Source organism: Neolamprologus brichardi, chromosome 9 (genome assembly GCF_056152115.1).
Source record: "Neolamprologus brichardi isolate AB-2024 chromosome 9, ASM5615211v1, whole genome shotgun sequence".
NCBI lineage: Eukaryota > Metazoa > Chordata > Actinopteri > Cichliformes > Cichlidae > Neolamprologus > Neolamprologus brichardi.
In genome coordinates this window covers 30,092,440-30,119,917 of record NC_142112.1, presented here as the reverse complement: position 1 = coordinate 30,119,917, position 27,478 = coordinate 30,092,440, and the positions used below count along the sequence as shown (strand labels likewise).

General features: G+C 40.3%; 1 protein-coding gene across 4 annotated transcripts in view; it reads right to left on the bottom strand.

Annotated features, from left to right (window-relative positions):
• Positions 1–27,478, bottom strand: part of arhgap21a (Rho GTPase activating protein 21a) — a 103,209-nt gene that overhangs the window by 38,478 nt on the left and 37,253 nt on the right. For 3 of the 4 annotated variants that reach the window (XM_006799232.3, XM_035911316.2, XM_006799233.3), the window contains exons 1-3: positions 18,625–19,185; positions 14,091–14,279; positions 10,543–10,564 (exon numbers count right to left, since the gene is read on the bottom strand). In XM_006799232.3, the coding sequence (XP_006799295.2) occupies positions 10,543–10,564; positions 14,091–14,279; positions 18,625–18,936 (523 nt within the window). In that variant the 5' untranslated portion in view covers positions 18,937–19,185. Of the gene's footprint in view, positions 1–10,542; positions 10,565–14,090; positions 14,280–18,624; positions 19,186–27,478 lie in introns of those variants that run through there. The other variant, XM_006799234.2, reaches the window with a different exon arrangement.

The window sequence follows — 27,478 nt, the reverse complement described above, 5'->3', positions numbered from 1 at the left end:
GTCTCAAGATCAATTTCTACTTCTGCCTTTAATCCATGTAGAGCAAATGCAAGTGTCTGACGCTGTTGCAAGTATTTATACTTGTATCCATACGCCTGAACTTTTATGCAATTTTGCCAAGACACTAGTTGGCGAAGGGAGTTTCTCTCTTCAAGTTGATCCAAGCGATTCAACACGAAATTCTCTTGTTTTTCTGTTATTGCTGACAAAGGAGATCTTCAAAGTGAACTGGCTGACACACCAACGATACACTACATGGACAAAAAGTGTCGGCCACACCTCTTAACCTTTATATTCGGGTGTTTTTAGTCCCATTGATACAGGCCTACAAAGTCAAGCACATAGCCAACATAACGGGTTGTTCCAAAGAGCTCAGTCAAATTAGAACTGCAACAGGATGTTACTGTTACAACAAGTCAGTTTTTGATGTTTCTTCCTGTAGATACTGTAGGTCAGCGGTCCCCAACCCCCGGGCCTCGGACCGGTCCGTGAGTCGTTTGGTACCGGGCCGCGAGAGTTGAGGCTCAAGTGTGAAATGTATAGTTTTCAGGGTTTTTATCAGTTTTCAGCGTTATTTTGTTATCGTTTTTATTGTTAACTCGGTTTTCCTGGGTCTTTTCACGTGTGTTATGAATAAATCGGTACCGGTACTAGTTTTATTTTGTTGTATTTATCCACGACACCTTAAAGGCCGGTCCGTGAAAATATTGTCGGGCATAAACCGGTCTGTGGCGCAAAAAAGGTTGGGGACCGCTGCTGTAGGTGACATTACTGACAAAGTGGAAGTGTTTATAAGCCACAACAATTCAAGCACGAAGTTAAAAGTTACAAAGCAGGCTCACCGAGCGCCGAGGCAACAAGTGCGTAAAAGTCGACAACATTATGCTGACTGAATAACTGAAGAGCTCCAAACGTCCTTAAGCATTCACATCAGCACAAAAACTGTGGGCAGGGAGCTTCATGGAGCCTGAGCAGCTCCTGTAGATGTAATGTGTAGGTGGCCCAGTACTTTTCCTCATGTAGTCTGCTAAGGTGGCGCTGAGTTTCACGAGGAATGATCTCAGCACAGTCAAAGAGAAAACAAAATAATACAAATTATAATAATGATTACACATTGCTTTAGCTTGGTTGCCTGGTCAAATGCTGAGGATATGAGACGACAATGAATTGATTAGATTGATTATTTAGGATCTCTTAAATTAATATAAGACAAACAAACAATATAAAGACTGATTTGCTTTTGTAAACCCATAAGGGAAAGTTTTCACAGAAATATTAATCAAAACCTAAAATGTAGACATCTCAAAAGGGACCTACTGTATTTACTATATATAAAAGTAATAACATTCTCTATTGTTCATTTCACTGGAAATCTAATTTGTAATAAAGAAACTGCACCTCTTCAACATATGAATAATGAAGACTGACCACATGCTATTGGTTGAGCAAGAAAAAAAGAGCATTTATGGGCCCTGAAGTACCATGTTTTCGTCAAACAGATTCTAAAATACCTCAAATACAAATTCCTGGTAAATTTGGCCACCACATACAATACTACTATTATTCACAATCCAAGTAATGATATCATCAACACAATATGTAGTAAGAAATGTAACCTAATATGTATGTGTAACACCCAGCAGGGCTGGATTCCTGCAGTTCCGGGATCATTAGAATATAAGTTACTTCCAGGACTCCAGCATTCCTAACCTGGGACACATGCCGAGGTAGAAACACATGCCTAACAGTACTGTGTGCATATGTCCACTCATCACATCAGATTTACACACAAACATGTCTGGTGTTATTTCTCACCAGGGCAGGAAGGTGGTGGAGTACTTTCCATCACTTTTTTTAAAGAATCACACATACCACAATCCACTGAGGGGAAAGCGGATATGTATTGACATTACACTGACATGCACAGCAAAAAGAAAAAAAAAAATCAGTATTTTGTTTTCTTTCTGTGAAACAAGCCAAACTATCCACCAGGGGAGTTCAAGTTCAAGTGAGGGAACAAGTGACAAACATCTGGAGACACATGGGGTGATTTTAGTCTAAAATGTTGTCTCCGGTCTCTTGGAAAATGAGCTAAACCTGTACCCTTAACACGGATTTTCCACTTGCAACTCAACAACAGTAACCAGGCCTGTCGAGCTTCTAATTACTTCACACATGTTGAAGCTGTGTTCATGGGTCTGTAGTGTGAATCGTTGCTTTCGTTGCCTTTTCGTAATCGAAATACCAAATCAAACATCGAAGGAGTGGCAAAGCCCAAGAAACGTGTTATTCGCGTTGGCTGTTAATTTTACATGAACGTGCAATTTTATAGGTGGATTACAGTGTAATCTATGCTTGAGTCATTCAGTTTAATAATACTTTTTGTCCATTTAGGTGTAGTTAATTTTATCTTACCATCACAGCTTTATAATGACAGAAGCTGTTTTGAAATTTATCCACTTAGAATGAATTTCAAAACAGCTTCAGTTTTGAAATTCCTGCTCAGTGTCGTGCTCCTTTCAAACACATGCCAAGCAAACTGATCACACCGTGCACATTTTGTACAAAGGTAAGGTGTTACTCATGGAGCACCGTGACATCAAAACTACTGATTTAGTTGTCATGTGGGTTGAAATGTGACATTTTCATATACTTTATTACCTCTTGAGGTGAGTTTGGCTGTAGTTACCAGTGTGAAATAGTTAGTAGTTTGTAAAATTCAGCTTTTAAAGTATCTTATTTAATTCTGTTTGTTAGGCAACCAATGTACTGATGTTTTTAAGGGGGGGTTGTTTTGTTTTGTTTTTGTATATCCCTTTTCTGTGGAATTTTTCTTTCATTTGACTCAGAGCCATCTGGTCAGATGATTTGGCCTGGGTTGTTTAATGTTTGCATCACTTTTTACGCACAACAATGTAAGTAATGGGGGATTTATATTTTTGCATTAAATCTAATCTTTCCTACATCACAACTTATGCCATAACCTGATGTGAATGTAGCATAATCTCATGTCACTTCAGCCTACAACAACTGTGATTGGCCAGTCTAGTGCATTTCCGGCTAGCTCTCCTTCTGCTGCCACTTTTCAAGCTGACTGAAAGAGAGAGGATCAACCTGATGAGCCAAACCTCATTGGCAACTTAAGTTGCAATGGCAAAGTTGCAGAGGAATGCTTGACATACCGCGCACAAAGCTAAGGACCTTAGCCACGTGCGTAGGCAATGTAGCAGGCTCTACATAGATTCACCCAGAAGTCCTAAATAGGCTTAAGCAGCCATCAAGTGCATATTTAAGAGTTGTTTTTACAAAATCCTGACTTAAAAACCAGTCAGCCAAGAACATTTGTAACTTCCCTCACTCACTATATCTGCAACCGACAATTGTTGTTTCAGGAAAAGTGATGTTTGCCAGGTAGAAATGATTAGCCTGTAGACCAATTGCTCTGCGTGTTCTCTGTTGCAACAGCAAGCTAGACAGTCACAGCAAAGATCTATTTACAGTAGTATGTTGAATCGTTGCAGAGCTGACATAATGCAGTAAGTGATGTTCGTTGTTTGCATTTATAATTGAGCACTGGTGGGTCTGCATTGCTCTATCATCACAAGTGAAACCAGGCTGTTTATATTGGACCTGGACCTGATAAATCATTTGGGGGAGTTGGCGTTGGGGGTAGGTTGATACTTCAGTACGTGTATTTTCACAGCTAAGAAAACAACCAAACACCATAAGTCCACACAGGCAGACTAATGGTTATTGCATTAGCACTGTGAACTAGCTAGATACAATTACAAAGCTTTGCATTTCAGTTTACAGAGCCTCTCCATGGGATTCTTCAATAACATATTATGATGGATAAAAAAGAAATTTGTGGCTGGCCAACAAACAACATTTTTAAGAATAAAGACTTACATTACATTTAAATTTGCATTTTTAAAAAAATAGGAACATTTCTGAAAGGTAAAAAACAAATTCTTGAGACAAAAAGGCAAATTACAAGAAAATCTTGTTTTTAGAACCTTTTTTCCTATTAAATTTCCCAGCTTTTATACTCAAAATATCTAATTTGTTCAACCATCGATCCAATCTCTTCTGGTTATCCAGTTCAGGGTTGCGGGGGGCTGGAGCCCTACCCCGGTGCAAGAGGTGCGGTACACCCTGGACAGCTCACCAGCCTGTCACAGGGCTAACACACACAGACAGGCAACCATTCATGTTCGACAATTAAGAATCGTCCCGATAATTAATGTCACATTTTCAGTTGAGTGGGTGTATGAGCTAAATAATACTGATAATATGTTAGATTTACCATTACTCATACATGCCTGTGGAGTCGGTGCAGAAAAACACTGATTGAGAGCTCAATGAAGTGAAAGAAGGACATGACAGGAAAACTATTTGTAAGAAACTAGAGTTGCAGAGGAAAGAAGTGACTATGGGAATTGAGTAAACAGAGAAAGAAAGGGAAAGACAGAGGGGGAGAAAGGGAAAGAGCAATCAAAAGAAAGGCAGCATGAGAAGCAAAAAGGGGGAGAAAAGATTAAACTTTGGATGTAGCTTTGTTAAAAAAGGTGGGGCATCAAAAAGCCCACTGGAGAATACAGGGGAATTCTGTTGCTGCATTACATTCCCTCTGCAGAATTTATGGGAACAATCTGAAATTTGACTTTTAAAATAAAGCTGCAGAGAAAATAAAGCTGCAGAGAAAAGAGTTTCACATTGAATGAAAAACAAATATTTGAACAGATGGAGAAATTTTTGTGTTGCTTCTCTCGCTGTGCAGTTTCATAAGCATTGCACACTACGCCTCATTCAGATTTCACCCTTCAACAGCTCGCTAAAACACACAACTGAAGAGAAAAGACATACAGGAAAGGGAGAGACAGGCAGAAGAGGGAGGGAAGAAGAGAGGAAGTGAGATAGAGAGGACGATTTGGGATAACAGCCGCTCGGTATGTACACAAGCGCTGTGAAGGGAAATAAACACATCCACATTTGAGACAGGCACAGGAAGGAATATCCATGTTGTTTTTATGTCTCTGTACGTCGGGGTTTACGTATCTCTAAATCTACATCAGAATATGTTTCTGCTTTCTAGAAGTTTGAAGTGTTTCCAGCGGCAACACCCAGCTAGTCGACATGCGGTCAGCTCCCTCCCTCCCTCCTCCACTAAACACCAATAGACTCATCACACGCCCTGGCCCGGAATCAAGCAAATAAACTCCAGTGCAGCGCGATGGGGAGGCCGCAGTGAACCTCGCAGACCTGACTCGAGCTGAATGCAACTTTTTTTCATTCTATCTTTTTTTTTTCTCGAAACATTAAAACAACCAAGCACATGGGATGGATTATCTGTCTGGGTTTCACATGGTTTTTCAATGATGCTATGAGTGTTTTTGAGCGTATGTCGTTTGCTATGATAGTGATCAGTGGTTGTCACATAGCAACATCCACAATTTGAACACATCAGTGAGTAATAATTCCAAAGCCAAATGTTTAGAAGCTTAAACACATGCCAAAGTCTTTTATTGCACTCATGCCTGCATGCTATTTTATGACATACAACAAATAACAGATTATTAGGAAATTGAGGAAACATCTCCTTCTGGAAAAGACTGTGTATTATTTTGTAGGATCAAAAGCTAAAATATAGGCTTTGACAACAGATGTCATTTAGTGACTCATTTCAGCATTTTATTTATTTTGTTTTGTCAAAGAAAGCCAAGCCATCCAAGACTGACTTAAACAGTGGACAATGCCCTCTACTTTATTTTAAAGGGTTACTTTTAAAATAAACCAGGCACTAAAACTAAAAACAGTAGTAAAAATGTCAAACTTTTAATAGGTATGCTAGTGTTATTTGACTCACTGATTAATTGCTAGTGAACTTGCTAAGAACTACTACAAATCCTGTTTATCCTTTCTTTTTCTGGAACGCACTAACTCAGGTGTGATGTCACTACCAAGTTCTGGCATCCAAGTTCCGAGATATCTGGAATGTGGCGTCAGTTGCTTACCAGGTCCCAAATACAACATTGATATAATCGAGCTGCTTGAGTCTCTAATAGTCCTGAAGACCCAACTACAATGATTGTCTTTATTCTTCTTTTTTTTTTCCTCTGCAACTTTGCCAGTTTTACAGAACATAAGGCCTCAATAATAATAACATTAATAATACATTTTATTTAAAAATAGCGCCTTTCAAAGCACCCAAGGACACTGTACAACAAATAAAAACACAAAAACTGGAAATATACACAATAATAAGAATAACAGATACAAGTTAAGAGCATACAGAGGTTTAAACATAAGCAATTTTAAACAGATGAGTTTTGAGGGTGGACTTAAAAAGAGGGAATGAACTAATATTTCTGAGGTCAGGGGGTAAGGAATTCCAAAGTCGAGGGGCAGAGCAACTAAAAGCCCCGCCCCCCATTGTAATCAGACGAGCGGAAGGAGAGAAAGAGAAGATGAAGATCTGAGGCACCGGGATGGGAAGTTCATCTGTATTAAATCAGAGAGGTATGGTGGAGAGAAAGAATGAATAGCCTTAAATGTATAAAGGATTATTTTAAAATGGATGCGAAATTTAACCGGGAGCCAGTGTAGCTGCTTCAGGATTGGGGAGATGTGGTGGGTAGAGGAAGTCCTAGTAATAATATGGGCGGCATGGTTCTGGACACGTTGGAGCTTGTTAATGGATTTTTTTGTAAGGCCAAATAATAGTGAGTTACAGTAATCAATTCGAGAGATAACAAGATTATGGACGAGAATGGCAGTGGCATGAGGAGTGAGAAAAGGGCGGAGGCGATTGATTTTACGGAGTTGAAAATATGCTGCACGTGTGACATTATTGATATGTGAATTAAAGGATAATGTGCTATCGAGAATGACACCCAAGCTTTTCACAGAGGGAGAGATGGGGACCAACGAATTATTGATAGTGAGAGAGAAATCGTTAATTCTGGATAGCAATTGTTTAGTGCCGACAAGTTCTGATTTATTGCTGTTGAGTTTAAGGAAGTTGGAGGAGAACCAGGAATTGAGTTCAGCTAAGCAGAGGGTGAGGGAGGGTGGAGGAAGAGTAGAATCAGGTTTGGTAGAGAAGTAAAGCTGGGTGTCATCGGCATAGCAGTGGAACTGAATGTTATATTTGCGAAAAATGTGTCAGAGTGGAAGAAGGTAAATGATGAAAAGGAGGGGCCCGAGGACAGATCCCTGGGGCACCCCAGTAGATAGAGGAGAAGGCTGAGAAGGGAAGGATTTTAATTGAATGAACTGAGTGCGGTCAGACAGGTATGATTTAAACCAGGCTAATGGAGTATGAGAGAGACCAATAGAAGCTAATCTGCTAAGAAGAATGGGATGAGAGATGGTGTCAAAGGCTGCACTCAGATCAAGGAGAATAAGGATGGAGAGGAGACCAGAATCAGCTGCCATAAGAAGATCGTTTGTTATTTTTATAAGAGCAGTTTTAATCCCACAAGCCTACAGACTGGTTGGTGACAACCTGGTCGCTAGGGAAAAATGTATAATCTGGATGGTTCCTGGACCCTGTTGAAAACATTGCTGTGAGTGCTGCGAGAAATGATCAAGTGTGCCATGGAAGAGTATCTGGTTCCACCTGATTAGTATTCTAAGCGATTGGCGAGAGTAACGGGCAAAACAATTATATTGTGTTCCACTAGAGAGCAATACAACTACCTGCTCTAATTAATGGGTTGTCAACTGCCAGTAACACAGAAGAAGAGGAAGAAGAAATTACATAATGGTCATGCTTTTATGAGAGGACACAGCACATAATAGCAACGGATAATTATTTGAAATGAAAAAGTAGTCAATCTGACCTGGGCCCTGGAGAAAATTCCCACCCAGATGAAGGCCCTAGCATGAGTAGTGGTCAGAAAAAAGCTCAAAAAGGTACTGCTGTCTGGTGCGTGGGGGAAAATTATCAATATGCTTTTTGTGACATTTTTGTTTGGTGATTTTTCGAATGCGAAATATGTGCCGTGGCTTCAAAAGGTTGGGAAACACTGCGTTAACCAGTTTCTAGGCCTATGTGACTGGGACGTAAAAGGACATTTAGTTGCAGATGGAGTACATCTGTGGGACAAGAGACTAACTGGGGACTAACTGTTCATTATAAAACTCAATTGGAGACGGTTTACCAGACCAGTTCTTTACAAAGACTGAGAAATGCAAGAAATCTAATTTATCATCACAGTATTTAGCGTCATAGCAAGGTCTGTGGCACTTTAAATATTTTTTTATCCAAACAGTAATTGTAGTAATTGTAGGCTAATAAGACCTTACATTTTGAGACTCCACAGACATCCTGATGGGGAGACAGTTTTATTAGCAAAAAACTAGACTAGTGTAGATGTTCAACATTACAGTTTATTACAAAACTAACTAAAGTTAGAATTTAACATAATTTCATAAAGCCTAGTTTTTGCTAAATTACTTTTTTTTCCACCCATGTGTCAAATTTAAACAAGCTTCTGATACAAACAGTCCCAACAACTCTGCATTTGAGAGGAAGTCATTACAATAAATTTGGGTCTTGTTGTCCACACCAGTATAGTGTTCAGCGTCTTGCTTCAAGACACTTCAACAGAGAGTATCTGGTGACACACATAACCAACCCTATAATTAACTGCCGGTCTCCTCCACCATTTGAACACCGTCAGCTTTTATCATTCAAATATCTAGCTCCATGTCGAGAAGCAATTTCTCAGTCAGCTTAAAAGCTTTTACCTTTGCTTCTTTCATCTTATTCAGCTTCTTACTGGCTCTAAAACAGGACCATCAAAGGCTGCTCTGTCTGTCACGGTAGCGAGAAGTGTTCAAACACATCAACAAGAAATCAAATCCACAAACAAACACAAGCGTGCGGCAACTTCAAAAAACACTTTCACATTGGTGCTTTACAATGATTGCTGTTCATTAAATCAGTGTCAGACCTCGGATAGAAACACATAATAGGCCATTTCTACTACTATTCCTACAACTGGTAATAATAGTGATAATAATAAGAAGAAGAAATTGCCTTCAAGTATGTAACTACAGTCTAAGAACCCACAACATCAATATTTTATGAGTCATTATGTGCTTATTGTAGAGGCCTCACAGGGAGGTCCCTGATGTCCCTGATATCATACATCTAGGACCCTTCAGCATCATCAACACTGCCCTCTGAGACGCAAAAAGGAATTTAGTATGAGGAGCTAAGAGGCTTCCTGCTCAGCAGGAGAGAGGCTCTCAAGACCAGAATCATTATTCTTCATCTAGTGAGTTTTAACAGGAATTGCTCTCATGCACTTGAGCCAAATTCACACAAAGAAATTAAAGTTCATAAACTATAATACTGCCATGCAAAGAATGTGCAGACACTTACTCCCTAAGGGTTTTCCTTTTGCCAAAGCGAGGACCCCACGTGCGTGTTAAATACTTGGAGGCCTGCTTTAAATGAGGATGGATAAGCATGTTGTGGTTAAACTGGGTAGGGAGGGGGTAGCATGAGGAATGTGACACCACGGGCAAAGAGAGATGATGAAGATCGCTTGCAGGAATCTCACAATTTCCCACTGAGAGGCATTTAAGAGTCATATTTATAAAAAGCCTAACCCTGGATTTTTCACTTTCTCTTTCCGCTCATGCCTTAATGGTTTACTGAAACATGTCTGGCAAGGCTTTAGGGTCACTGCAAGCTAAACAAACACCTAATTGTGGTTATCTTCTCAATTTTCCATGTTTACTTCAGTTTAAAAATACACAACTTTGTTTTTAAAAGGAAATCTTAGATGAGTAAATACAGAAGACTAAATAAACTGATGTCTTAGAAAAACACAGATATGTGCAGCAATACAAATGCTTTGGATTATTTCTTTAAGAGTGCGCCGTAGCTGTCCTGTCTGTGTGTAACAATAGGAGTCCATGTAAACAAGCATTGTGTTTCTATATACAGACAAGGCCTGCTTAGGAAGGCTTTTGATGAAGAGCAGCAGAGCGACCCTCCTGCATTCATGCTGGGCTGCAGACGTGAGCAGCATACTGAGGCACTGGAATGACAAGCCGGATGCTCCAAGGAATGCTGAGGCCTTGCCAAGCCAACGGCACAGGCAGCTCTGACTGCCTCTCTAAAGAGTGAGGGCTTGAAATGCAAAAGTGCAGCACAAAGCCACCCTACTGCCACACAGCGTGCAGGAAAGACACCTTCGCCTTTAACGTGTTGTTTTTCTAAATGTTTTACAACCACTCCTGGGTGAAGACTGTGCTTTTATAAGGCACTCAATGAGATTCAACTCCTAGTGTTAATGTGATGCTCTAACAAAGACTTGAAAATGCATTAATTCTATCCACGCAAAGCCAGAACACATTAGAGTAATGGACTGTCAATCCTAATTAGATAATCATTCAAGGGGGCTTGTGATGGAGAGCTGCAAGGAAATGGTTTGTGTGCATCTCCCTCATGCAACACCTGAGGTCCAGCTCACAGTGCACATCTAATGCATGCAGAATGTGATAATATACTCTCTGACTTACCTCTGCTGCCATTTTCTTCATCCTGGTAGAGGAAAGAAAAAAGAGAAAATAAGCATCAGCATTTTCCTCTGTTGATTATGTCTTTATATTCTTTTATATTGGCATATATATCCACTGCATTTCATTCGGAGAAGCCAAGAAAGACTCTGTAAACACAAATGCAGATCATTTCTCATGTCAATCATCAATACCCATCTTATGTTAAATATTAGCCTATATCCAATATGCTAATATGCTTTTGTGAGAATTCAGCTTATAAATACAGTTTTGTGTAATGAAGCACAGAGCTGAATACCACCATACGATGGTGTCTTTTTGTTTTTGTTCTGTGACGCTAAAATGGAAATGTGTACACAGATATCATGTGTGTTGTGGGGAACGCAAGTGTAGCATCAAACTGTGGTTGTTGGACTTATAGCAGGTGCTCGGAAAACTTCAACGTATCAACAAACGTTTCCAAAAGTGAAAGTAACAAAAATGAACTACTTGTGAAGCACAAAAACGCTGGCAAATCTTACTATGATACACTCAAGAGCTGAGAAACCAAAGTAAGAGTGCAGGTACGTCTTACGCTATGTGCACGGTCGAAGCATTTCCTTTTCTGAAGTTTTAGGTGAGTGACTACAGCGATTGCCAATGAAAGTGAAGAATACAACAACAATCTCTTAAACAGTTTAGACTAAAGGAAACACACTTTATAGCCATGCTTGTGTTTTTCCATTTATTTAACACATAAAACTGTTATTTCCTTCAGAGCCCACACACTTCTGCTTTAATCCACCTCCGCTCTGTGACACACATGTTCTGCATGTACCCTCCAAGTCACCCTGCTCTCCCAAGGCTTTGCTTAAGACGACCTGACCCTCTTTAAACTAACTCCAATATCCTCACATTGCGATTAGTCAAGAGCTCGAATCCAAGACTCTAAAAGTAATTACAATGAGAAGAAGTGATGGATGTACAGGGATGAGCTCCTTTTTAACTGTCCTCTTGTCGGCTAAGGTTACGTAATAGCAGAGCTCGTTGCTTTTTCACTGAGCTAAAAGGAAGAGAAATCTTGCGAAACAGCTTGTAATTCTTTACACCGACATAACTAAAAGAACAGAGACAAAAGTGCTAATTGCCAAGTGTGGGAGACGACATTAGTGCCTCGAGTTTTTCTTTCTAATGCCAGCTCCATATTGAAAATGTTACAGCAAGATCACAGAAAAAACAAGTAGACCCAGACTGGACTTGAAAGTGCCCGAAACAACACTGTGATACCCAAGAAGACCTCTGGGAGAATCTGTCTATCTCTCTGGTTTCACAAAAGTCTGAAAATCCTAACTGTCGTGCCACAGTTTCTCTTTCAACATGCAGAACCGAAGCCAAAAGCTATAAACAGAACATGCTATGCTGACTTTGTAGGAAATCCTTCTGTGCAAACACAAGAGGTTGTCAAAATAGACTTCAGAGGAAAGTAAACGCAACTTATCCAGAATTATCACTTACAAAAACTAATAAGAGGCATGCTATGATAAGCTTTGAGTGAACTGACTCAAAACATCGGCGCATTTTCCCATTAAAGGAGACCTATCGTGTGCAGCCAGAGCCCTTTACCCCATGTTAGTCTGTGCCCATTCAGAGCCGGAAGCACTGCAACGACTGGATTAATACCAAAGGGCAGATTGGTCCTGATGTTATCTAGAGGATGGCTGGCAGAGTTCCCAGGTGGGATCAAAGAAGTGAGGCATGGCTAAAACCCCTGCTGTTGAACATAACTAACACTACACAGGAATATTAACATTAGAGTTTAACTAAAACACAGTGAGGTTGGTGTCTGTGATGGCGGAGCTTCCAGTTTTCCATAACGCTCTTACAAAAGCAGATGCCGAACTGCAAACTAATTCCAAGCAGCTCTTTGACTTTTGTCCACACTTTAAAAGTGGCAAAAGTTGGTATGAAAGATATGTGCTTTATTTTTAGCATGCCATTTCTGGACGCTGTTTTTCACATTTTTATTTTAGACACTGTTGTTACATTTATAAATCCAATAAATGTTTTTTCCTCTTAACACAGCTGGAACACTTTTATGGCTTGGATAAAGAAAATAATCAACAACTTTCAGGAGAATAACAAAAATGTTACATTTTTATGAATTTGATTATTTTTTTAAAAAGAACAAGATTAGCCCTCTGAGGTTTAAGTCATCGTATTTGGCACCTCTAACTTTAACCCTTAATCTATATTTTGGAGAAGGCCAGAGCAGACGTTTTTCATTTGTGCCAGTTAAAAAAAGACTTGGGAGAATCTTTTAATATGGCCTGAGTTGGGCTTCGAGTTTTTAATAGTATCCAGGTCCTGTGGCTGCAAAACAAGCTTAAATCATCATCTCTCCACCTCTGTGCTTGACAGTTGGTATGAGGCATTTGTGTCGATATGTTGCCTTTGGTTTTCCCCAAACGCGGAGCTCTGTCTCCACATTGTTCAAGAGGTCTTGTGGTCTCCTCAGAAGCAAATTTGCAAACCTAAGCTGTGCCATGTTCTCTTTAGAGAGAAGAGGTTTTCTTCTGGCCACTTCCAAACAAGCCATACTTGTTCAGTGTGCTGTCCAAAGTGAGCCCTACAGAGTCTGACATGCAGCTTTAGGGTTTTTTGTAGTTTCTCTGAGCATTGGGGTGAATATGTCGGGACGTCCAATCTTGGGAAAATTTGCTAACTGTATTAAATGTTGAATTTCTATCCTACATCTGTAGAATGATGGACTTCAAATTGTATGGCAATGGCCTCATAAGCCTTCCCAGGTTGGTGAGCAGCAAAGGTTAATTCTTTAAAATTAGTTTTTAAGATGTCTTTCTCTCTCAGCACTGTGTTTACACACCTGAATACACCTGGCAGCTACTTATTGCACCTTCCACATAAAACTGCTTTTTGGCTTGGCAGGGTGTGATACATCCTGTAGTGTTGTTCTTCTGATGTTGTAATACCATAAATTTAAGATTTGCTGGGAATCACATATTTTTTTCTTATCTACTAATATGTAAAACTTTTGAATTTAAAGAGAATGTGCTATCATTTGCATATATGACTGTGTTAAAACAAACCCAGCTGCATTTTCTTGGCAGTTGTAAGAACAGGGATTATGTATTTTTCTAGTCTCACGCAAATTTGATGATCACTAATCAGTGTGGCTACCATAAAGCTATTTAACGTAAAAGAAAGATAAAAAAGAGACTAATAAAAGGATGAAAACACTGAAGTTGAAGTTCCTCCAAGTATAAAACTTTAAAAATGTCTTTAATATCAATATTGTCCAATAAAATGTGGATGCAGTATAACAGGCTAAAACAAAGTCTAAAAGATCTCCTGAATGTTTATATATGAAACCAAGTTTAACATGCCTCAAAAATACCAAAGGCCTGATATCAGATCCCCAAGTTTGATCAACCAATAACCTTTTATGGAGGCATCTTTATTTTAAATTAAGTGAGATCCTTCTTCGGTTGGTTGTATTGGGAGTTTTTTTTAATATATTAATGTCACCAGAGAGGTCAGAGATATTCATTGACCTTTAGTGAGTTGTGGACGGCAGACTCAGGCGGGTAGACGATAAAGTGTCGCAGTGTGAAGCCGAAGCCCTGAGATGTCCGGCGCAGGCGAAGCGTCTTGGGCCCCGGCCAGGAAAAAGGCTCGTCGTCCACTCCGGGAGAAGCGGCGGCTGAAGCCTCGCTCTGATCCCGCCCATCCTTCTGCTTGGCCTGAAAAGAGGAAAAACAAACAGGAACTTGAGTGTTTATCTTCGGAACAGAAAGTGCGGGTGGAAGCCGGACATAAATACTAGAAAGGAGGTCTTTAAAACATTAGCTTGACGTTTTACAAACTAATTTTCTAGTGTTAGGTTAATGATATGGTTTCACTTTCTTCTTAAAATAGGAATTTGCTCAGTAGCTGATGTCAGCACCACTGGTTTCGCTTTTTTCGAGGTCGTTAATGAGCTGTTTACTTATTCCAGCCAATCACTACAAAGGTGGCTTAAAGGAAGAGGAACTAAAACAGCATGGCAGCATTTCAAACAGTTAATGAGCTGAGGGGATGCACCAAGGCCTGGTATAAAATAGACAAAGATTATTTTGACAATGCAAAACTACACTAATAGAAAACTACACTAGTAGAAAACTAGACTAGTAGAGTGCAAAAATAAAAACAGGCACATATTAGGATAACAGTGTCCCTTTAAATGTCTAAGATTGTAAGTATAGCTTGACTGAGAATTTTTTTTTAACATGAAAACTAAACAAAAAAAATTGCATAATTGATCATAACCTCACCCCTAAAAATGAGTGGAAATCCCTGCTGCAGACGTTGTTCTGCATTATCAGATATGAAATCTGCTATTTCAGAGTCAGAACAAACTAAGAGCCACATAAAAAGGCACTCACTCCGCTAACAACACCCCTGATAATTGTGTAAAGCAAAGTGGTTTTTGGTCAAACAAAGAGAAGTGTGTTTTTACTTTTTAAAAAAACTGCCCATGGCTATGCACAGATCTTATTCATCAACTTGATGTAAAAACACGAGAAATCCCTCGTTGGCGATTCTTCACAGGTATCACAGAGGAGCAGGTTGTTCCAGCTGAATAACACCGGGTCATTTTGTGGTTTCAGAAACAGGAAGATAGAGTCAACAAGAGGGTTCACTGTTAGTTCAGTGTGTTTTCATGTTAAGTAATACTTCACAAATAACTGCCACCTGAAAAAAGAGCTGTTGAATATCTTTCTTTGTTCCTCTCATCACAAACACTTTGGAAGATTAACACCATCGCAGTGGATGATTAACATTCAGTAAATCTGTAATATAACATCTGTGGGAAGTCAAACAGCTACATATTTTTATGATTACTTCCACCAAAGCACCTGAAGCTCGTAAGGGGATTACTTTGGTTTTGTTTTCTGGACTTTTCTGAACTTCATTGACATTTTGCACTCCAGCTCAAAATGTCTCAAATATAAAATTATCAATGCGATCTGCCAAAACGGTGAGAAACTCATCAAACTCTCTGAAAGCTGTTGTTTAAGACCTCATTTCGGGCACATGTTTTTGTATAAAACAGTTGAAATTCTGACTAAAAACAGTAAAAAGATTTTGTTCTTGGGTTGTGGTTAATGTCAGCGATCACAGTATCTGTCAAAATAATCAGGACTGTCATTTAAGCCTTTTTCTGCTTCCTCGACCTCCACACAGCCATACAGTACATATGGCTTCAGTTATTGCACATTCGAGGCTTTGCAGGGCTATTTGGCATACTTGCGTGATGACAGACTTATCTTCTACATACCAACTGTGACTAGCACAAGATAATAAAAAAAAAACCAACCTTTTTAAATGCTGGCAGCTCTCATGTTGCGTAACATTACAGTTATGCCTACGTAACACAACACATGTGGCACATGAGCTGCAGAACTCTCATGTTAATCGTTGTATAAAGACAAAAAAAAACTGTTGCCGAGATGACAACACGGTGCGTCACTGCACACCATGCTCATTTTCTGAAGATGAAAATTAAAAATGTGTATGTGCAGAAAGGCTGTGTGGTTGTTCATATCTGGGCTTATAGATCTGGGGTTGCAGGTTGATGAAATGTGTTCGGTTTGTGAGCCAATCAATTTTTCAAGAGCATTATGTGGAAAAAAAGGAGATGCATGTATATAGATGAACATAACATACAGCAAAGTCCTTGTGCATTATTAGTTAGTATTATTGTTATTATTAGTTAATTACTCAATAATTAGTCATCTATTGCGATTCCTTAACCATTCCTAAACTTTTGGACTATTAAGTGAAGGTTTTTGGAGCACTGAGAATATTACTGGGAAATTTTGAGTAGTATTTACTTGTTTTCCAATTTCGACTCAATTGAAACCAAAGTAGCGACTAAGTATATCACACAGTGTCAGGCTGAATCGATACTGTGTTCATAATGAAAAGTCACATTACAGGAAGGAAATAAGGCTTAATTATCTTACTGCCATCTGTTCATGCTGCAACATTGCTGGAACTTCTGTTATTTCTAATCTACAAGAGAAGTCTATCTGATATAAAATCATTTCGTCTGATGCAAGAGTTTTTGTAAGAATTCTTGGATGCACAGCTTTAGAAAAACTTTATTTGCATGCCCACATAGCAAAATAACCATTGAGGACTGACGAAGATTTGGTGGCAGAAAGTACCACAACATACCCGAAGGGTGAAGTAATTTATTTCTCATGTAATACGAGCAGCGGACTGGATTTAGGTGTTAGACTGATTGAAGACTGCCTCCATCAAAAAAACAAAGGAGATGGAGGTCCATTATTCTCCTCATCCTTCCACTGAAAGAGATGCAGACACCCGGAGTGGGTGTCTGCTCTCTTTGCTTGGTGTGTTAAAATCAACTACAAAGCATTAAATCACAAGTAATGATCTTTTGCTTAGTCCAAACTACATTTTCAAACTATTTTTGTAACCTTTACAACAGTACTAACATTGCACCTTGTTCAAGCAATAGGAAATATTTTATCGTCTTAATCACAGCGACTCAGTGTGACGGCATAAGCGATCTTTCCTGGTGCTGTCTGAGCAGCGAGACTCCTGTCACATCCATCACCAAAGTAACGATGGAGCTGAACCACTGCACCACAGGGCGTGCGTTAGCGGTTACTGCTAACACTACCATAGTCGTTCCAGGATGCGGGAGCCTGCCAAGAGTTTCAGCCTCAACCCAGATCTCTCCACAGGCTCTTCTCCTACCAAAATACGGCTTAGGTATGGATCCAAAACAAAGACATTGTTTCTCTGGTTCCTCTTTCCTCTCTCCTGCCTGGGAGCAGCACACGTAGAAACCTCCAGAGAGTGGGATGGGTGTGGGCCTAATGGTATGACTGGTGAAATCACCACCAATATCCAGTGGTGTGGAGCTGGATGTAAGCCACAGTCCATAATGTAACCAGAGGAGAAGAAGGGAAAGAGCTGACGCAGTGCAACTCAGCTGTTTGTTTTGATTTCGTGTTTAAAATTTAAATTCCCATTATGCAATAGTTGAGCTATTAGGCTTAAATGCCTATGGCAAAGCTTTATTTTTCTTACTACTGAATTATAGAAAAAAGAGAAGCAGGATAGAAGGGAAACTATTACTGTCTAGATATTTGAAATGTATAATGCTATAAATCTGTTCTAAACAAGCTCACGGTCACAATTACCTGATAAATACTAATCAATTATGCATGCAATCTGTTCATCAAAACAGTCACCATTATGTGCACGCTGAGGGTTTGCTGCAGGCTCTGGTACCATATGGTGACACAGACATCAAAGTACATTTCTAAACCTGTTCCCGCTTCTTTATGTATATGCAGTTTGACCGAATCTAAATGGCATTACTTGTGGACTCAGTTTTCTTTCCTTTTCTTAAAAAAAGTGTGTGAGTCACACTCTGCAGCTTTCATACTGTCTTCGTTTTCTTTCCAAACTTCTCTCCCCACAGGCTCTAACATTAGTAATCCTTATTCACTCTATCATAGGAAAATATGCCTTTAATTCCCTAATTTGGCAGCGCAACGGCTGACTTCACTCCACTAAGGTTTAGCCCACTCCACAGAAAATAAAGAATGGCTGCTGTCATGGTTGTATTTAAGAAAATAATCGTGAAAATATGAGCTGCAGATGGAACCAAAAACAATATTGTCCCCTGACAATGTCATTCTGAATCTACCCTAGGGACCAATAACAATAAACGAAACCTAACCCAAACACACACAGACACACTCACATTACCAGAGATATCGGTCAGTGAAACAGGACTACCCTGCTGTTGGGGAGCAGGATGACGCACACAAAATTCCTCAGACAGCACAACAAAGTGTAGCTGCCCCTAACCTCTCCTCCCCGCTCAGATGCTTCCTATGTAAACCTATATGCCTCTGCCAGATATGCCTTAAACACATTTTTTTAGGGAGTTTGGTTATCCCCCAGCGCCTCAAAACTCGAGCACAGCTCCACTCTTCACAATCTCAAATTGCCAAGATGCTCTCCAGGATGCTCTCGTGCACATGCACACCCACTCCTTACCCGAGATCGGACGCAGTTCTTCCTGGAGGCTTCTCGAAGTCGAGCCCAGGACACGTTGCGGTTGGGACTGGTGAGCCCCAGTTCCACTTCGCCCCAGTAGGCTCTGGCCAAAAGCTGGAACCAAAGACAGTATGGCTCTGACAAGCAGCCATCCACACCCGCTAGTCGAGCCCAAGGGCATCCTCCGGAAGATGGGGAAGGAGAGAGAGAACAACAACCCTGGGATTTCACATCCACATCCCGTAGATCAGGGTGATCCTTCAGGTGAGCTGGCTTACAGCCTGGAGGGAGCCCGTTCCTCTGGGCCAGCATGGCATAGCCAAGACCGAATAGATGAAAACTGCCTTCAAAAAATGCCCCTGTTTGTGTGTCTGTTACCTCTTCTTTTCTTCTGGATATTCTACTTCAAGTTTCTGGCAAAGCTCATTTTGCTGCGTCTCTCTTCCTCGGTCTGTTCTGGTCTCAGTCTGGAGAAACAAGGCTGTTCCTATAAGCGTCCAAGAGATACATGATGTTTCCAGTCAGCCGAGAGGAGAGCACAGCGGCTGAGCGCACTGCAGAGAGCCCAGGCCGACTAACTGACGCACCCACCCACTTACCACACAAAACTCTCCTTGAAGTATGCACACACACAGACACACACACACTTTCAGGCAGCCTGAAGTGAATTCTCCTCCTTTCCAGTCTCCTTCATCTCTCTCTCTCTCTCACTCTTCTCTCCCACAGCAAACCCCTTTAAAACTTTTAGTTGTGCGCTTGCCAACTCGCGCATGCACCAACACGTGCTGAGGGTAATCAATAAATCATAAGAACAAATAAAAGGAGAAAACAAAAGGCGCACACAAGTCAAAGGTAAGAAAAAATGTTCTCAAATTTAAAGTTTCTGAAAGTTTTTCAAGTTATCTGACAGGAAAAATGAACAACATCTTTGGAAGGAGGCAAGTGGGCCTAAGGCAGATAAGGAAATATATATAGTCCAGAGAAATCTATAACCCACAAAAATGTACTAATAATAATCCACCCACCTTTACATGCCTGCAGCTAATCTGGCAACTACAAAGAGCTGATGCCTGGGTGGCACACACGGTGGTCGGAGAAAATACCAGAAGTTGCACAAACACACGGTGACTGCTGCATATTTCCCCTTTATTTATTTGCTTATTTAACAGAAACCATACAGTTAAGCAGAGCTACAAAGCAAATGTTAATCTGCAGCATGTCCCTGTTAGGCTTCTGGCCACATTTTGCCTACAATCTGGCTGAGTTAGCAGCTGTTGTCCAAAGCCAAAAGACAGATGCCGGAATAAAGTTAATAGAGTTTAAGATTTTCAGGGATTGTTCATACACAGCCAAGACTAAGAAAAAAACCTGTCTGAACCACAGTGTTTACTGCAGTCTTAAGCCTAAGCCTTAGGCTCAGTGTTTACTAGTACAAATGCTGACCATCTTTAATAAGAGCATCCACTGTTACAACAGGGAATAATAAGAGGTGATGTGTGAAAGTATAACAGGTGTCTTTAGAAAACCTTTTTAATGTGGTGTTTCTGTTGCTACTATTCCGTGAATAAAGCAACAGAACCTGAGGAAACAGAGCGAGCAAGTGTCATTTCTAAAATTCCCTTTTATCTGACTTCTCCGACTGCTGAAATAATCAGATGAACTTTAGAATTAATTTATATACTGAACAAAAAGCATGGATCTCTTTCCCATCTGTTATTATATAGCTTTCAACTCATTCCAGGAAATGGGCAGCAAGAGGTTTGTGGGATTCTTAGATCACTTTACAGCGTTAGCATTATAGCTGCTTCCTCCTGAAAAGTGTGGGGAAAGACAGCAGGGGAATTAGATGCACTCAGATTAGACTGGAAATCAACCAGGGACTGTCGGGTAGTCTCGTAATCCATTATTACTTCACGTGACGTCTTGGAAGTAGCAAGTCATTGAGAACATCTGTGAGGCACCTTTAGCACAATAAATAAAGGTGTGCAGACAAAACAAATCCCACAAAAACACAATTTGAGGTCTTACAGGTCACAGAAGGTTATCTACCTTCACCTGTGACGTCTTTTTGCATGCACACTCTGGTATTTTAAACTCTGTCTGCAGACATGAGGGGACACAACTGGTACAAGAACCACTAACTGCATTTGAGCTTTTCAACATTAGCTGCATTCCATAAAACCCCCCAAATAACCTTGAGCATGACAGCGATACCCCGCCTCTTTGCCCAGAACAATTTGTTCTCAATTAGACCCTCAACTCCAAACTCTGCAACCCTACAGCCAACGCCTTCATACGTCCCCAAGGGAACACCTCTCAAATCCTTCCACCTCTCAAGCTCCACAGAGGCTCAGCAACTGCCTTTTATTTTAGGAGCGGTGAGATGTCTGGGATGACCTCAGCTCTCATACCTTTTAGTAAATCTCTCCGGAAGAGAGCACGGCCCAAACATCAATTTAATATTTAATTACATTTTTCATCCAAGCGCTCTCTGGAGCATTTGTGCCGCTTTAACAGCAACTTCAGGATTCCGATGTTCAATGAGTGCGCTTTACACAAAGTGGTGCCATCTTTAATAGCCCGGCGTGTCTCCAGAGTGAGGCATTATGACTGGACAAATTAGCAGTTCACTTCTAGCAACAGCTAATACATATCAGTGAACAGCCGGCGTGGTTTGTAAAGTCGTTTTGAATGAGAGAGAAAATGTAAATACAGGCCTATTTTGATTCTGAGGAATATTTGCCATCCGAGACAGCAGCGACCATGAAAACAACATCAGGAACCCAGTCGTGGAATGTTCCTTCTCCGCGTTTGGTTATGAGCATCTTGTTACCACATTCACTCGGCTCGATATAGCATGTGGTATGCTGTATGGAAAAGACGGCAGAAATAGAAGCCGCCAAACACAGGCAGCTGAGACACTTGACTTGAGGAAGCCAAAACAAGGATTAAGTCTCACAAGAATGGTTATGTACAAGATGCATACAGTGTGTTACACACATGGGGGGGAAAGTCATGAGGTACCGCTTGTGTCTAAAGCCAAACAAGACTTCTTACCTCTATTAATGCATTTCAGGATGTTATAGGGTTTCAAACCACATCATATGTATCTGAATTCCTGTAAATCTAAAACACATGATAAGAAAAATGAATTTGTGTTGGCTGGGAATTACGCTTGGTGCCAAGCAAACAGAAAGAACCAGACACGCCACACAGAAATATTATGCCGTTACCCCGGCAATATACCTGACCACAACAATGCCATCCACTGGAAACGGGTGTTCTCAGGGTGATTTCATGGTTTGTGTGTGTCCGTGATCAAGAGGAACAGCAACTAGTGCTGATTTGAGGCTTGACGCTGGCTGTCCGTCTCATTTCTCCTGACGTCTTTTAATGTTAACACACACAGAAGGTGATGATTTGCCACAAACTGGACCTAAAGGGGTCATGTGTTACAGCTGTGCATGATTCACAGTTAAAAGAATAATTATTATCTCTCCTTTACTAGGCTTTGGTGCAGCCCCTGCATTCTTCCACTGAAATAATCCATTTTAGCTCTTTAAATAACTGCATAATTGTTCTCTTTGTGTGTTTTTGTGCAGTTATGGTAACAGATTCTCTTTCCCAGCCTCAGGAAGTTACTTTATTTTTTCAACTTTTGCAGAGTTTAGCAGTTGAGTTAAAATCGTATAATGTGAGTGTAAAAACAGGATGTTATGTTTAAGGATATTATTAAGTATACATGACAACTTTCATACATCTTAATAATTACAACAGTGTCCTTTTACATGCTTTCTTTTCCATCCTGTTCATTTTGATCAGCACTTTTTGTTTTCTTTTTTTTTTTTGGTTGTAAGTTTGTTTTTTGCAAACAATTTCTACATGGATGGTCAAAAAATTAATTAATTAATTGTCTTGGTGCTGGTTTAGCTCATTGCGTGGAGCAGGCAACCACATGCCATACGACTGAGAGTGGCCAGCCCAGGTTCGAATCAGACCTACGGCCTTTTGCCGCATCTCTGCCCTCACTTTTCTATCCTTTCTAAACTGTGTCTATCAAATAAAGCTGAAATAAAATCAACTTCATCTTTCTAGCACTTTTTCTTTTTTGCATCTTGAGCTATGAAAACTGTTTGTTTATCATTTCCTTTGACTTTCTTTGATGTTAAAAATCATCATTTGCTTCACATTGGACTTAAAAGGGATCTGATATGCTAATTTCTAGTTAAATGTTTTTATTGAACTCGGTTCGAGTAGCTTTACAGTATTTATAGTTACAGTTATAAATACTTACCGTGAACCTCAGTGCAAGCTGTTTTAGTTCCTCTCCCTTTTATCAAGCTTTTGTTTGACTGTCTCCCACTTGCAAACAAAACGTCTTAACGGTAGTTGGGTGGGGTTTCTAAGGTCACGCCCAGAGCTGTGTGACTGACTCGACCACAGAGAATATCTGCCTTTATTGTCTTCATGCAGAGCCAAGAGTATAATAAACGGCTGCCTCAAAAGGAGTGTTTACTGTCTCACAGGGATTATTTGCACATACACCTAACTCAGCATTTGAAATTTTGGTTATCTTCAATATGAGCGTGCAGCATTATAATCAAATATTTGACAGAAAATAAGGAAGACCATAATAGGTATAACTTTTTATATGGATATAAAAGTTTGACACAGGAATAGTAAAAACATTAAAAAGTACTGAGTTGTGGATTTGGCTGTGGGATTTTTTTTTCATTATTAGGGGAAATTGGATTATAGGATTGCTGAAATATTCACAGCTTCTGGGATAATTCAGGGCATATTAGTGAATTACCATAACTGCTGTGTCTACAGAGACATTTCATGGCAACATTCATCTGGCGCCCAACCAAAGAAAAAATCTATTCAGAAAAAAAAAAGTTGTAACTTAACTGTATAAAATACACTTAGCTTAAACCTTTGCCGTCTAATACTACAAAAAAAACCCCAAAAAACATTAATGCTACAAGGCCTTAAAGACTCAAGTCTTTCTCAGGCTTTTGTGTAGCTCACAGCCTATGTTTTTGTTAGTTTATAAAGAAAGTGAAATACAATAAATGTCATTAACTTTAACACTAAATAAACTTCATAAAATGTCATGAAATCTGAAAAACTGTCAACCTTATCGTGTCTTTCAGACACCAAAAAACCAAAAGTATTCAGTTTCTTAAACAGAGAAGAGCTGCAACAGGTTAATGGGGCGCTGCCTATGTTCAAACACATAATAAAACAGCTCTTTAACACCAACCATGAAAATACTTTGAAAAAATTTATGAGACAACACAAATGTGTAAATTGTCCAATGCTGTCAACCTAAGAAAAGCAGTAACAACAACCCGAGCCTGGACCAGCTGACAGAAACAACCCGAGGCCAGTCACGGATGGTTGTGAAATTCTATCAGTGGGTGTGGAGGGTGGCACTGTGAAAAACCGACCATCAGACAGAGGGTTTACTGATTGTTGCTGGTCACTGCCCTTGTTGTTGCCTAAACCCAACACACTGCAGTTTGGACTTGCAGAGTTGTTGCCCATTCATGAACTCCATGCATCCATCCATTACACAGAAAAAAAGACTAGTTCTGGTCATATTTTTAACCAGTCTGGTGTTGTTGCTTAATCTAAAACCCGTTCTGAAACAAAACAAAAGGCTAGTCCTAAAATTGGTACCATGAAACTAAGGAGCAAGTATATTTTGTCCATTTTGGTTATCCACCCATGAAAACTGCTATGACTTCTATAGAGTTTGAAATGTTTGGTTCAAAGATCTTTCCACAGTCATATCCTCTAAAAATAAATAAATAAATAAATAATAACTCTGCATTGTTGTGGCACACTTGTGACATGTTAGTATTACACGGTAGAGTTCACTCTGGATTTTGACAGCTGTAGTCGTCTATAGCTTTGCATGTTTGCAGAGTACCATCTAATCTAATCATCTAATGCCATCTTGGGCTGGTTCTCAAAAAGCACCAAAACTGGATCTAGTGCTGGTGTTGTGTTGCTGAGAAGACTGGCACAAGATGTTTCGACTAAAGCAAGAGCTTTGCTGTTATTCTGACAACTGTGAGCGGCGTTAAGCCCAGTCTCTGCTACATAATGCTCAGTTCTACACATTCCTGAAATGCTGCGGTGTTCTAAAAGGACAAAAACTGGCTCACCATTGGCAGTGGCACCATACTGGTGAAAATTAGGTACTGCAGTCTCTCCTGCTGATAATTCTACAAATGGCCTTGTGGTGTCACACAACATCACTTGTAAGGCCAAAGACAACTTAAAGTGTGTGTGGTGTGGTGAAATAAAGGCATAGATGAAGAAACAACCAAGCGTTTTAGGGACTAGTGTTGGATTTTTAAAGACCACTTATGAGTCTTATGAGGTAGTGACATACTTATACACCAGACCAGACCAGATCAAGTCCAGTTTGGATTTCTGGATTTGGATAGCCTAAAACAAGCTGGAGCTCATCCTGTTCTTTTACTTGTAAAGGAATACGCTAGCTCTTACAACAGAAATATCCTCAAAATCTAGCAGCCAAAGTTGTGTTTCGTCGGTTGTTAAACTCATATCAGATGTTTATATTTCTAAGGGACACAACACAATGGAAACGAATTGCTGCTTCATTTTAATCCACTCAAATCTTGGAGTCTCGGATTTATTAGATGATTATCTGCAGCTCTTATTTGTATAACAAAGGAGAAAAGGCCTGTGGTCTGTGAGCAGCTGACAGGATCTCTGGATGGGGATTAAAGACACAAGGCACCGACCAGGCTCCAAAAACTACAATAAGTAATTTTGAAGTCTCCAAATGGTGTGTGTATGTGTGCGTGTTACCCATTATGTATCTGTGGCTGCAAATGTGTGTGTTTTTGTGTCTGTGTGTGGTGCAGAGAGCCAGAAAAAAAGAGAAAGTCTTGCAGGAGGATTAGGCTCGATTCAGGGGTAGCTTTTCAAGACTCCTGGCGGGTGTAAGATCTAATCTGGACATGCTGCATCTGGGATCCGCGCGGTATGGCTTACTGTAACAAAGGACTGGCTAATGAGGGACAGGGGACAGACTGCAGCCACACTGTTGCACACCCATAAAGCCCTTCTTCATAATGCTCTCAGAGGGGTACAGAAGGGGTATGAACCCTGCAAGTTACTACTGTGGGGAGGTAACAGGCTGCTGAGCTGCTCAGGCAGATATCCAAGCAGACTGAGCTTGTTTTAAGCTCAGTTAAGTACCCAAATCTGAGTGTATGAGGCCATAATTGTTTATAAGGGGTTATAATATAATTTTACTGCACTCTATCCTCCAGGGAGGACAGAGTTTGGGTGTACATGCACAACCAGCCTCTTTCTCCTGGAGGGAAGGGATAGTAAATAAAGACAAAGCAAGAAATTGAGGGAAACTGTTGCAGTTAGAAATAGTATAAACAGTGTCCTTAAAGCAGTAAAAATCAGAAATACTTTAGTGAGTTAAATAAGAACATACAATAGGAGAAGCTTGCACAAAAACATAATTAAGCGTCTTTTTATTGCTTAAGTTTGTGTTCACATACATCAATAGATGCATTTTGTTAATCTTTGTTTCCTTGTTTGCCATGGTAACGCCTCACTTCTACCTACTTCCTATCAAAAAACATTACGTGTGAATTTGAGCTTACTGACATGATAAATACCTGGCAATTCATGTCCATGACTGCTAAAAAGCTGATACATTTGCAATTGATTTTCAAAAGTCAGAAGCCTCAAGCTAAAAAAATCCTCTAAAAACACAACAGCGGACTTTTCTCATGCATGCTTTGGTCATGAGGAGGAAGTTAGCACAAGCTTTCTTTCTTTTCATGTTAAAAAGCATCCAACTCAAACATAAGCCATGATGCAACATCTCAAAATCTACCAGTCCAACTCCCTGTGAGTCATGCCGACGACATATTTATGAACCAGTGCATCGCGTCTCTTCCACTGGCAAAAACAATTATCAAAATCCACAGTTTGCTATGGAGACCATCTGTGTGGAGCAGAGAAGAAATTGCATGACAGCCTCAAACTTCCAGGAAAGAAAAAAAAACAGGGGATTTCCTTCAGGTCGGCTGCAGTGAGAAGTATGTGTTGGACACTCACGGAAAAACTAACAGTTGAAGACAAAAGCCTGGGTCCAGGAGGAGGAGCAGGAGGAGGGTGGCAGGGGTGTGGGTGGGGGGGTTTGCATAAGCTTGGTGTATTAGCAAGCTCCCCTGTGAAGGAGCCCTGCTTGATCTGGACAATTGTCCCCAGGCACCTTCAGACAAATGCTTCTGCCAATCAAGCATTCAGTAGTCTGCACATTCACTCCTCAGCAGCTGCTCTCACACAGCAAGAAAAGCAGCAAATATGTTTCTGATGACAGCCCGACCCACACCTCTCGAATGAAAAAGAAAAATCGCTGCCGATGTTTAATTATTGCATCTCTCCTTCTCACTCAGGCAGTTTCCCTCAGGGAGAAACCATATGGTTCAGGAGAGGTGAGATGACAAAGAGGCCCAGATCATCTCAGAGCGTTAATGAAGACACAGCAATGCTCCTGTCGGACTGACAGAGATGTGCGATAAACCTTTGTTTGAAGTCCGCCTCACTGGGTCAACATGCATCATCTTACCCGCTGCCGCTACTATGCAAACAAAGCAGGTCTGACATGGCCCTGCTTAACTCTCAGATATCTCAGACTTATGTCCCTATTTTTTTTTTTTTTTCTGAATTCCACGTGTGTAAATGATTATGTAACCTCAAGCGTGTAAGACACAATCAAGCTATATACTTTTTATTTTTTAGGAAAATCAGGGCAATCAGGATATGTGTTTCAGTCACGTCACTT